The 13,516-nt window shown below is 40.1% G+C and overlaps 1 protein-coding gene across 3 annotated transcripts in view; it reads right to left on the reverse strand.

Annotated features, from left to right (window-relative positions):
• The window catches only part of LOC117953986 (low-density lipoprotein receptor-related protein 8-like), a 68,020-nt gene that overhangs the window by 15,723 nt on the left and 38,781 nt on the right, over positions 1-13,516 (reverse strand). For all 3 annotated transcript variants that reach the window (XM_034887415.1, XM_034887416.1, XM_034887414.1), the window contains exons 5-9: positions 11,251-11,640; positions 9,457-9,579; positions 7,087-7,209; positions 2,524-2,643; positions 1,808-1,933 (exon numbers count right to left, since the gene is read on the reverse strand). In XM_034887415.1, the coding sequence (XP_034743306.1) occupies positions 1,808-1,933; positions 2,524-2,643; positions 7,087-7,209; positions 9,457-9,579; positions 11,251-11,640 (882 nt within the window). The remainder of the gene's footprint in view (positions 1-1,807; positions 1,934-2,523; positions 2,644-7,086; positions 7,210-9,456; positions 9,580-11,250; positions 11,641-13,516) is intronic.

Genomic DNA, 13,516 nt, shown 5'->3' on the forward strand with positions numbered 1-13,516 from the left:
TTTTGGAAAAAGGCTGCAATGAAACAAAGAGTGAAAAATTTAAAGGGGTCTGAATACTTTCCGTACCCACTGTAGGTCCATCTATTCCTGACTTTGCATAGTAATAGGATGGCAGCTGCAGCCAGTTATCTCCAGAGGCAGATATGATATTTTCTCATTAATTTGCTCCCTCACCTCAGTTTCCCTTTTGACAGTCTGTGTCATAGGCTCATTGTAGTATCGTAACCCTGCACATCCCCTCTTCCTTCCTTTTCCTTCCTCTCCCAGAACAAAGTCTGAATGATGACAGTGCTGATCAGACGAAGTGTTCCTGAAAACTGGCCATTACAATGACAACATTTTCAACCCCTCTAAACGGGAAAAAGGTCCCCTGCTAGTTTAATGGGAGCAGTAGTTTCCATTGCCTCTAAACCAAGCGTTGGAACTGCTGCCTTCACTGTGATTCTGCTTCCACTGTTTTTGACACACAGCCAGACACAGTTCTCTGCTGGCCATGATGAACTGATACCAAACACACTGAGCAGTCACGCACAGAGAAATACACAAGTGCAGACAGAGGCAGGGGGGTAGATCCAATCCAAACACAAATCCAGTGTGTGCAAACGCAAACACACACATGGGAGTGCTGAGCTTTGATATCAGCTCAGCTTAATTGAGGGAAATGAAATCACAACATTTGACAACCACAGGGACTAAATCACCACATTTCAATTGACTCACTGTTTCCTGCCAATTAAATAATGAACATTTTATGGGGAAGTTAAGTGTAAACATATAAACTGGCCTCTCTGTGTAGGCCTCTTGCTACTAGCTTTTAGCCGTGGTTAGAGGTCAAAGAAATTTAAGTAGCTTCTTAGCAGTTTACTTTGTTCTCCACTAGTCCGACAACTATCAACAGGCCTAACCTAACGGCACACCAGTTTCAATGTGATGTAATTAGCCTCCACAGTGACTCAGCCAGGTGCCCCTGAAGAGTTGCTCTACCTAATTATAAGTATTCAGCATGGTTACACACATCAGTCCGTCAGTCATGAAACTGTCTAATGTGACACTGGAGGACTGATTCGGCTTGGGAGAAACATTGGCAATCTGGGAGTGGTTGCCAATGTGATGCTGGCTTTTTTAAGATAATTAATAAATTATGCCATATACACAAGGCAGTGCAGTGCAATGATAAGAACCTCATAGAAGAAAGATGTGATTATGACATGAGGAGTGTTTTGACACTGTGGCACAAAAGCTGAGAGTGAAGTGTTTGAGTATTTAAGAGAAAGTCTTGTTTTAATAGTACAACACAGCTTTTTGAACTAGGAGGAAATTTATCTTTATCACAGAAACTATGAATTATAAACTGCATAAATAAAAAATAAAAAATAATAACATGGAAAGACAAAAAGTCCAGGGTGCTCAGTAAGTTCAGTCAGATGTTTGAAAAATGCTCTTTGGGAGTGGGAATTCAATTAAGTATAGAGGGAATCAAAGGCACTCTTCTTCAGAATTATTTAAAAAGCCTTTTTTTTACTGGCTATTTCAAAATTGAACATTTAAAACACAGAGGGAGAAGCAACCTACGCGTAGCGGCACAAACCCTGGAGAAGGCAGCTTTTTTAAAGGCTTTTTAAAGAATTTTGAACAAAATAATATATTCACCCTATTTTGCAGGAACAAGAAGTATAATCACAACACATTAAGAATCTAGGGCAACTTTTCTTATCCATGTCGCTTATTATCATTTTCAGCCTCAAAATAGGAAAATCCCATAGTCTCAGACACCTTGCATTGTCAATAATTGAGCATTGTTACTCACCTTCTGCCTTACAGGTCTTAGTAACAGGGTCCATCTCATAGCCTTCATAGCATTCACATTTGAAATCTCCCTTGTAGTTGATGCAGATCTGGCTACAAGCATCAGGGTTCTCACACTCATCAATGTCTGCAGGGAGAAGAGGGAAATGAGGTTATCAATCCACTGAAAAACTAATAGAAATAGACCCAGTCAGACAGAGAGACAGTCACTAATTTACCATTGTGTGCTGCACTATATAAGAATGGCAACTTAATTCCCCAAATGTTAGTATAGCAATGCATTTTTTAGAATAAACAGATGGAATGGGTTATAATGCACATTATACTGTATATAACTGAAAGCGTTGGAGAAACACGCAGACATGTTGTCATTCAATGGGAGAGAAGAAGTTGACAGGGAGACAGGGCGTGTCCCTGTTGACTTCCAGCAGATCTTAGGCTTTCTCCTTGGGCGTGAGGTGGAAACATTAGTGTTAAAAGGATGGGGAAGGGTGTGAAGGACAGAGTATATATGTGTGTATTAGAGAGATGGTATGACTGTGCTAGTTTCTCTGTGGGAGTGACAGGCTGGACACATTATACAAAGACAGACAGAGAGCTGCCTAAAGTAATACAACACACATACACACTGACAATCACAGTAGCTTGGTCAGCAGCCGACCTGCCACTCATGTTTTTATATATATATGCCTTTCTATTTAAAGTTTCATTATTTACCACCACAAGTTTTTTTGTCCAGTAGCTGGTAGCCAGTGGGGCACTGGCACTCAAAGCCGATTGGTCGGTCCATGCAGACATGGGAGCAGCCGCCGTTGTTGATCATACACTCATTCAGCCCTGGGAGACAAAGAAAACAAGCTAGTGGTCAAATGCTTCCAATCACAGACGTGGAAGAGACCTTATGTTCACCCAATTGGTCATTTAATAAGGTCAAAATCATATTTAGCCTCATTGACTGTAAAATGTTTTTTGAAAAGTGGGTAAGTACAGCGGAATTGCTAATGATATTTGATAAAAGGTGTGTAAATATGGGTGGCACATAAGTGTGGAAATGGATATATTCATAATCTTCGTTTTATCTGGGCTATTGTACTCTTTTGTATCTTGTGCTCTTTTCCATCCTTTTTGAATCCTTATCAGATGTTCTCAAAAGTGAAAAGGGGAATCAAAGAGTCAAAACATCACACACGCTAGCTTTTTGGCAGGGATATGAAATATGTGTGCAGAGAGGATTAATGCTGGGAACTGGGAATCTGAGATATCCAACAAGGCTCTACCACAGGAGTGAGAGAGGACTTTGAAATTAAACAGTGTACATGTTTCATTTTGAGGCAGAGTGGTGTAAAAGCATCAGGAGAATGAAAGAGGCTAAAAAACAAGATCATTTTTAACTAGGTCAAAGAAGCTGGCACAAGGTTAGCACACAAAAGAGAAAGCCGAGGTAGTTAGATTTGATTGTGCTGCACAGCATGGCTTTGTGAATTACTCGATAGCAAGGATGGCTCAAAAGTCACTGAATGAAATTTCAGGGTCTTATTTATTTATTTCCTCCTCCAGTTTATTCAATACAGCTATGAATCAAGTATTAACTGTGCATGCAAGCTGTTCCATACAGTAATTTATTTTTACAATTTAACTGTGGCAATGACTTAGAATTTAACAAGAGATCCATTGAATCATGTGTGAAGTTCAGCACACTTTTCTGTCCATGTCTGGTTTAAAAAGAAAAAACAACTTATTGTTTGGATGACTCACAAAACGGAATCCAACTGAGTGAACGGTAAGATCACAACAAGAAATGTCTCCAAAAAAGAATCGCCAACATTTCATTCAACAGCATACAGGCTTTGCTTTTCATACAAACAATTAAGCATGGCTGCACAATAAACTAATGACAACTGGAAATGAGTGATAAAGAAAAAAATTGATTAAACTGCAGGAGGAACCTCACTCCTTAACACGAATGCTTAATTCTGTCAACAGCATCCTGCCCCATCGAGTGTAACAAGTTTGTCAATGGCCAGGGAGCTTTTTATCACTTGTCACTGAAAGCAGGGAAAGCATACTGTACACAGTATGTGTGTTCGTTAGTACCTCAAACAGCTGGCTCAAAGCAAAGCATCTGCCACCTCCCCACCAAGACATTGGTTCTAAATGAAGCTTCATTAACCTTTAAATATTACGACTTGCGTTTCAACACCGCATAAATCACATTTCCGTTGTTATGTTTCTTAAAATGCTGCTAATATATTTTTTTATAGGAGAAAATACATTCTAATGTAATATGTTTTTTTAAGGGAATATTTGGACTTCAGACATGAAGCTACATAACTTTGTTTTGTTTTACAAATTAAATCTATGCAGTTCCGCTAGTTTTAATTCCTCTCATTCTGGACTTTTTTTTCGTATTTTACTGTCGATATTTGTTTTGCTGTCTATGTGACGTTAAAAGATTATCGAATAGTTTGTCATTTTGGGAAATACACTTATTCGCTTTCTTGCAGAGAGTGTTGCCTGGCAACCTTGTGGCAATGTTAAAACACCAGTTGTTACTGTTGTTACAAAAAATATTTAAGCATCTAATCCCCTGCAACATTTTGTTTTTACACTTGAATTTTAGAAATAACAAAGATACAATGTGTTACTTAGTGAGCTTAAGAGAAACTGGTTAGGTGGATGTTGTTACCTTTGGTAAGAAGCCTGGCTAGCTGTTTCCCCATTTCCATTTTTTGTGCTAAGCTAAGTTAACCTTCTGCTGGGTCCAGCTTTTTATGCTGTTTATGTTTTACACACTGCACAGGCAAAAACAGCATTTGTGCCAAAGACCCAATGCATTCTTTGTTTTTCTACGGTCTCAGGGATTTTATTCTGATGCAATTTCCTGTGCCTGCTCTGATAAGTGCGGCCCTCATTTAATATACAAGAGCTAGTCCCACTACAAGAAATATGCTGACTGCAGGGATCCAAGATGACCTGTTCAGCTTATCCGTGGAGCTTTGAGGGAAGATTTTTTTTGGACATCTCCACCACATTATTCTTTATTTATTGTAACAAAAGTAAAGAAAGATGAAGTTGACTCTCCAGAGATTGACTGAGGTTTACTTTTGTGGGGACATTTTCCTCTCTGCTTTGTGTACGTGCCAGCAGACTTGGAGCGCTGCAACCGCCAGCATTAAATTCCCATCTCTAATTCAGCTGGATGGGTGACAAGCAGCCTGCCACTCACAGAAGCTTCAGCTCACTCCCTTCATGTCAGCTCAGAATTAACTGCCGACAGAAGAAAGCCCAAGATGTGTCTGTATTTGAGGAATCACTCCTTCATGTTGCTTTGAGTCGGGCTGGGTGGCTAACAAAGACAGTTGAGTAGAGGCCGTGTGGCAACATCAACACTTTTTTCTAGACCACCTTCAAGGACAGCCATGATTTAGAGGTCACTCTACCATGGGCAAACAAACATGGCGTCTCTCTTTTTTTACTCCACCTCCATTACTCTCTTTCCCTCTCTCACCATGGTAACCCATTATGTACTAGCTATTTTCAGCCGTTTCTCTCAGTGAAAGCTAGAAGTGATGGTGCAGTGTTAAGAAATGAATGTTATGCCCAGTAATGAGTCAGTACTGTGGTAATGTGCCATTATTTCTAATGAGATGGGAAACACAGAAAAACGTGTGCTTGAGCACAGAGAAAAATGCTTTGTTTCCCCCTGATGTAAGGCAGATGCGGCAAATGCAATCATACCGAACAACTACGCATAACTGTGTTTCAGTTTTTTTCATGTCTGGGTTTTGGTTTGGGGAACATCTTGCGAGTTAACAGTTGAGCGAGAAGAGCGATGACCTAGGTGTGTGTGAACAAGCCTTTAATGAGCTGAGAACAAGACCTGAGAAAGGAGAGAGGGAGGGAGGTATGAGGGATAAGAGAGAGGAAGAGGAGGAAGACGAGGGACAAAGGGAGGAGAATTACTCTCTGGAATACCCATTTTGGTCTTGTAATTTCCATCCTTGGTAGAGGTCAGTGTATTCTGCCTTTTGTCACTTTTCCTTCTCCACTTTATGTTCCTTTGAGATTTCTATAGGTATATGTCTACTTATTACTCTGTCTTATCAGAAACTTTCTCACTAAGTGTTGTGGAATTTCCAGAAACACCATGTTGCTGTATGGTGAGACAAAGGGAATGCTTAGACAACATCACGTCATTCATAGGTCAGGGGATAAGAATGTTCAGCCAATCTCTAATAACCAAAACTATTCATGTATAATTATGTTGGTCTTTCTACAGCTTCAGGGAACCTAGGCAGCATTATGCCAAGGGAATGTTTTGTCTCAGGACTGTATCTGATTGGAGGTAAGAGGGCCAGCCAAACTTGAGTGTACTTCCCATGGGGAGAGAGAGAGAGAGAGAGAGAGAGAGAGAGAGAGAGAGGCTGAATTAGGCTTTGGCATCTTTTTTTATGGCGCTTGCAATATCTTTGTTTACCTTAAAGGTTTAGCTAAATATAATGCCTCCAGCATGAGTTTAAATACACCTTCAGGAAGGTAGGAACTTCAGAACTTCTTACAAAGAGCTGTCTCTACATCCAGACAGGATCTTTTTATTTGGCAGTATTCAATCACATTTTGAAAGTTTTTTCAGAGAGTTAGGACTGCACTGCACAATAACACATCCTGGTTAAACTGTACTGCCTGCCTACTTCCCCTCAAATTAGTGTTTATTAAATGCTTCTTTTTCATCGAAATCAACGGAACATTCTTTATGTATGTGAAATGAGTTGTGCTGCTCATGAGTTTTTTCCTTAACTTTAAGCTCTTTGGCACAAAGTCATAAACACAATGTTGTTGTTACTTTAACTAAGGCATCACTTTTATTTACTCATGGTAAAATAGGTTAAGAGATGAAGATATATGGATACAGGAAGAGAGATGGAGAAGAGAGATTATCACAGAGCAGAAGAACCATTTTCTTCTACCATTTGATGGTAATTAGTAAACACAGGCTCTTGTTCTGAATAACGGATGCTTATGATAATTTGAGTGTGCCTCTGAAGCCTTTGAAATGGAAGGTAATAGGAGGGAGGTAGCCGCATTTTGTTATGGCAAACACGATTACCCTGCTGCATTAACTGCTTGAATCCATTTACAATAGTCTGCATATACTCATTGCACGGGGCTGAGCCAAAATCTCTGCCAATGTCCTTCATTTCATACCACTGCATCAAAGTGTAAGAAAGTGTTTCTTAACAGCTGACACAACCTACTTATGTGCACAATAAGTTCTCTTACCGCATTCCTTCTTGGGCTCATCTGATCGGTCCTTGCAGTCCTTGAGAGAGTCGCACACCTTGGAGCTATCAATGCACTCTCCATTCTTACACAGAAACTTCAGGGGTCCCTCACATTTGGTTGCTGTGACGGAAAAGCAGAAGATAGATCAGCATCTACAAAATAAACTTCACGGACATTTATTTGTGTAAGCTATTGCAAATGAATTCACCCTCATGCATCAAAAAGTGTGTGAAGTCATATTGAATATCTCCAGGGGTTCACCAAATCACTGAAGGCTCGCATGAAATAAGTGGCAGTAATAAATACTGCGAGTACATAAAAAGTGTACTTCAAAACGGCTGCAGGTTGGAGTTAAACCCAGACCCACTGCGTTGAGGAATAAACCTCTATACAGGGCATCTGCTGCTATTTGGGTGCCCGATCCACATGCCTTCTTTTGACATTAGGGCTGTAACAATTACAGGTGTAATGGTAAACCACGATAAAAATGTGACAATAATAATTACGGTTTTCATTTAAAATATCACTACCATCATGGTAGATTACCACAATGTTGAAACCGTGCGCTTAATCTTTCCCAGCTTCATCCGAGACTCCTGAAGTTGCCGCGCAGGCGCACAGCGTAGCCTATAACGTGCGTTTCTTGAAGTTGAACTCATGGTGTAAGGAGGAGATGACAGCGCTCTGGACAATTATTAGCCTCCTAAGAGGACTAAGTTTGAAGCATGGGCATATTTTGGTTATTACAAGAAAGCCAAAGGACAACTGATTGAAGACAGTTATCTTTTCTGCAGAACGTGCAGAAGAAAAGTTGCTGCTAAAGGCGGCAATACGTCAAATATCCTGACTCATCTCCGTGAATATCGCTAGATGGATGCCCATATGAGTTGCATTCATCAAACAGTAGTAGACTGTAGTATTTTGTCTTAACTTGAATGTTTGAATCTGTATAATTTAAACTTGCACTACTGAAAATGTTCCCGACAAATGAGCTGTTTACATGCTGAACCCCTGTTCCTTTGATGTTAAAAGTTGAACATTTGATTGGTTTTAACAGTGCTACACTTTTTGAAACTTTGTCAGCTTGTGTATGCCTATAAGAGCTTTCTGAACATATTTACCACACTTACCATGATAATGGTAATACCATGATAATGCCGAAAACCGTGATAATTTTGGACACTATAAGCATGAGGTTATATTTTCATACCATTACATCACTATTTGACATTTTTCCGGACAACGCAGGTCGGCAAAGCCTTAAAATTTCAGTGCAATACCATCAAGGGTAGAAGGGCTTACAAAGAGCTGACTCTACATTCAGAAAGGATCTTTTCATTTGGCAGTATGCAGTCACATTTTAATTTTATTTAGTTTAATTTTTTTAATTAGTTCTCTTGTTTAAATTTCCATCTCCTCTCGTCTGCCAATCAAAACAATGTCTGTGACCAGCTGACCCCGCCAAGGCTGGTGGCCATGTCATCAGACAAGAATGCCTTTCAGTTCTGGAAATTCAACAATATTATTTTTTTATTTTTTTTTACCAGCTATGAAAATGCAAATCAAACCAAACATCTAGTAAGTTAATGTTACCGCACTCAGTCACATCAAACTGCCTGGTTTAAGCTGGTGTTTTTATTTACGTAAATGTAAAAACTGACATTACTTTGATGTGATTTGATTTAAAGTGATTAAAACATGTTTTAGCATGCTAACAATTAAACTACAACATTTTACATTAGTGATTTAGGTCAAACCTTCCCAACACAATCCATCCAACTCATCAGCAAGGTAGCCAACTCCTCGCACCATGCGGTGCAGTGCTGTGCATAGCATGAAATCAGATCCTTGTAAAAGTAAGTTTTTGACTGACCTGATTATAGAAACATAAGTTTAGCTGCCCTGTAAATAGATACACCTTTTGTTGCTGTAGTAGTACAGTACAGTATATACAGTATAGTATAAACTGCACAAAACCACCAGTAACCGCCAAATCTATCAGAAATGAAATCTTAAGGATTTCAACTTTAGATTATTTACTGTGAATCAATATGCAAGACTTTCTACACATCAGATATTATTCTTAAACTCAAGCTGAAAGACATTCTACAGTAGTCGGTGCAAACATAGAGCGGACAAGCAATTAAAAGGGGGTTATAGCATGTGCTGTGATATCGGCTATGTTACTTCTGCCTTAAAGTCTCTTTATTTCTACCAAAATATAGCTGAGAGGCTTTGGTAAACCGTATTACACAGATCACACAGGTCCTGTAGCTATAATCAGACACCATTACAAACTCCTCCGGACAGAGAGGAGGACAGATTCTGGCAAGAGGACATGCAGACAGCATTGACAGGTGTACCCACCATTGACACAACCAGATTCATCGCTGCGGTCAGGACAATCATGGACCTTGTTACACTGCTTGGTGCCATGGATGCAGGAACCATCACCGCACTGGAACTCATCGGGACGGCACGTCAACAGGGCTGTAAGAGGCACACAAGTACATAAACACACTTGAAATTAGACTTTTAACTCCCCTTTAAATTCCTTCAAGAGGTACAATACATCCGGGGGTTGAAACCAACCCAATACCTTTTCTTGCATATTACTTTCATCAGTTTTGTCACAATTCTCTCTACTTTATCCAGTCTAACAAAGGCAAGACAGGCCAAACAACCTATTTAAAAAAAATCATTTTGTAGAAGCATGCTTGAAATCAAGAACCCAGTGCAATAACTGTACTGTACTTCTATCCATTCACAGCCTGTGTTACTGCAGGTACAGCCTAGGACAGAGACAGTCAACCTGAGGACGTGTGATGAATGATTTTCAATATAGTAACGCAAAGATGGAGACTGCATGAAGCCACACCACATTTCATTAATATCCCAAGCACAGACAAGCTTTTCATCAATGATGCCCAGTGTGCTCATATAACTCATATCCAAACCACACTGAAAAGCAATATATATGACTGAGGGGGATATGATTTAGTGTTATTACAAGATGAGCAGAACAGAGGGAATGAAATGGAGACAGTGCCGCTGTAGCTTGGACACACGTGTGGACATGAACATGAAAACACATCCCTGTATCTGGGAGATCAATCTATTGATCTGATTGGTCAGTTACTTACACACACAAGCACACGCTTTATATGAAATGTCGGAAATATTTTGATGAATCACAATAGTATATGTCTTCAGCTGAAGAGTTTGCAGAACACTATTCATTTGGCAAATTAATCCTCACATAGACATTAAGCATGTGAATATAGCAAAGGCATTGGAGGTAAATGGTAGTAATCTCTGGACAAATACGAGGTCAGTCATCTACCTTTCTCCAGGCTGCTCTCTAAACGCAACTATCCAGTTGCCTAATAACACATCAATCTCTTGTAAGTGCTGCTTATTTGACACCACAGAGTGGGAGAGGTGGGTTTGATGTGTGCATCGCACATCTTGATAATGAATAGTGGGACTATCTGGGCTTCACACTCTGGCTTAGTGAGACAAGAGCTTCAGGGCTCCTCCATCCATGACCAGCTAAAAGGAAAGCCTGCTTTATCACGAGGACCCATCTTCACACACACATTTAGAGAAAAAGGAAGAAAAAAAACATATTCCAACTACAAGCATGAGTGGAAATGTGCTATATGTTGTTTGTGAGATTTCTTTCCACTCTCCAGTTCTAAAGCAGACAGATATCGTAACCTACTGTCAACAAAAGGATAATGTAAAACAACAGTTCAGTGTAATTATTTCGAAACGTGTTGGTATTTCTTCGGTCGCTAGGCCGATCTTTGAAAAAGATGAGCACAATAAATGTAAACGACTTGGTGCTACCGTTTAAAAATTCATAGTGGTAATACAGTATATGTAGAATAAAAGAAAGACAAACAACTTATACACTAACTCAACATAAATTTGAGTTAGATTTAAACTAGATGAAATTTCAACAAAACTGCCCATTGTAAACAAGAACAGAGTTGCACGTGTAACCATGGTGCTACGAGCAGCCTCCAGCTGGAGAGACGTGTTCCCATTTCATACTACTTGTAAACAGAATGCACTATACTAGATAAAAAGTACTTTCTCTTTAAAGTTAGTTTAGAAAACATTGTATATTTGTAAAAGACAGAAAGAGAAACTCACGACAGTCAGACTCATCAGACTTGTCCTTGCAGTCTGGATCTCCATCACACTTCCAGGTTAGCCGCACACACTCCCCGTTTGCGCAGCGAAACTCCCCAGCAGTGCAGTTTGTTCGGCGGTTAGGTAGATACGGGACCCCGTCACCGCCGCAGCGCTCCGGCCCCTCATCCGAACTGTCGGAGCAGTCGGGGTCTCCGTCACAGCTCCAAATGAGCGGCACACACTCCGAGGTGTTACAGCGGAGATGGTTGGGCCCGCAGGTCAGAGGGGAGGTACACTTGAGCTCATCGCTGCCATCTCCACAGTCGTCATCACCGTCGCACACGTGGACGAAGGCCAAGCACTTGCGGTTGGCACACATGAACTCACCGCTGGGGCAGGCCTTGGCATCTAGGGAAAAAGCAGAAAAGGAATAAAACTCAGAAAGAAGTTTAAAAAGCAAATGAGGGCCTGTTTGTCTCAATGTACTGACATTGAATCAGGGAAGGTGAAACATTTATTTTGGGTTTAAAGCTTTGCTCCTATCTTATCTCTGTCAATTTCTGAAAAAGTGGAATTGAATTAATATTTAAAAATACCAGCCTTAAAACCTGAATTTAAGCTTTTGCTTGCATTACATGAAATATAAGTTCACTCCTTAACATTGGCTAAAGCTGTAGGTAGATGTTAGAAATGAGAGGTGAGGAATATATTGACTCAAATTAGCTCCAAATGTAAGGTACACGTTGAGCGTAATAGAGTTTCTCATGTAGGCTAAAAGTCGATATACTGGTGGTATCATAACTGGGGAAAAGACATAAAAAAGGAAAAGGGGGGGATGATACTGGTTATCACAAGAAGATGGTAAGAGACTGTCTATCCCACAGAGCATAAGATAAAACCCTCTGTGCCATCAACCGGTCCTTCTCCTTTCTCGTGACCAATCTCTATCATGGTATCATGGTAGTGTGTTTGTTTTATCTTTTGTTTTTGCCTGGTCCCTGGCTCATCTTTCTCTCCTCTATGACCAACAAGAAGACACCACTCACGCCTGTATAAGTTATAGTTGAGAGTGTTTGATATCATACCTTCACAAATGCAGAGAGCAGTAACTGCAGGGACAGCTAACATGACAAAAAATGGTTTGAAGGCTATTGTGAAGCTGTGAAGACAAATCTGTTTGTTCACTTAATTGTTTTACACAGGACCCAAAGACATTCAGTTGTTGTGTAGAGATGTAGAGAAATGGAGCTAGCAAAGGTCAGGCACCCTGACTAGTAAGACGGTTCAGTGGCTTGCTAAAGTGGCACCTCTGCAGTGTCTAACAAATGATGGAAAAACACAATACCTACAAAGAAAATGTCAATTTGAGTTATGTAAAAAATACTAGAAAACCTAATTTGACTAAATACACATTACTGTGTATCGGCTTTGTAGGTCAGGATTGACTTTGTTCCCAAGATGTTTGTGTAGTGGAAGGACAAGTTTGTACTGTAAAGCTACCTCTGCTCTTCACAAAGCTAACCTCAATGATCCTGTGAATCTTTTTCCTCTCTCTTTCTCCCTGACTTTTCCAACTTTCTTTGTCTCTACTCAAGTCAGACCAAAAGCGGTCAGGATGTGACGAAAGTCGAGATTCCCACTGTAAGCCCGAAGTGGCACAGGGGCCAGTACATGGAGAAGCGCCATTTCATATTTACACAAACCACACGGCCTTCAGCTTCAGCAGCCCTGCCTTTGGCTGTAAAGGTTGGTCACAGGAAAAGGATTGCTGGTTTAAGACATTCTACACAGAATCAGCACATTTTAAAGAGGGAGCATATTGTCAGTGACCTGCAGTTGAAAGCCCACATCTCTCAAAGATTGAGTAGTTGGTTTGGTCCTACAGTCAAGATATTGCATGCGTTCAAAGCTATTTGTAATTCTGGTTAGTGATATTTAACCTCAAAACAGGGATCAGCATTTAAATTGCCACAGATAAACCAAATTGAGAGGATCTCAAGACAGAAATGAGCAAGGGGTGTAGTGTAGTGCTGATCAATGAAAGTAGAGTTGAAAGAAGTATCCATCCATCTATCCATCTTCACCTGCTTATCCGGTAACACGGAACCCCAAACTTCCCTTTTCCAATCCACATCATGACAAAAAGGGTGCTAAAGCTTTTTCCAACTCGAAAGATAAAACACTATGTAAAAGCAAACGGAATAATAAAAAAGATACATTAAATTAAATTGTAGAGTGGAAAATGATAGGCATTTCCATGTGTGGAGTCTAAATGGGTGAATGA

Source organism: Etheostoma cragini, chromosome 12, assembly GCF_013103735.1.
Source record: "Etheostoma cragini isolate CJK2018 chromosome 12, CSU_Ecrag_1.0, whole genome shotgun sequence".
Lineage (NCBI taxonomy): Eukaryota > Metazoa > Chordata > Actinopteri > Perciformes > Percidae > Etheostoma > Etheostoma cragini.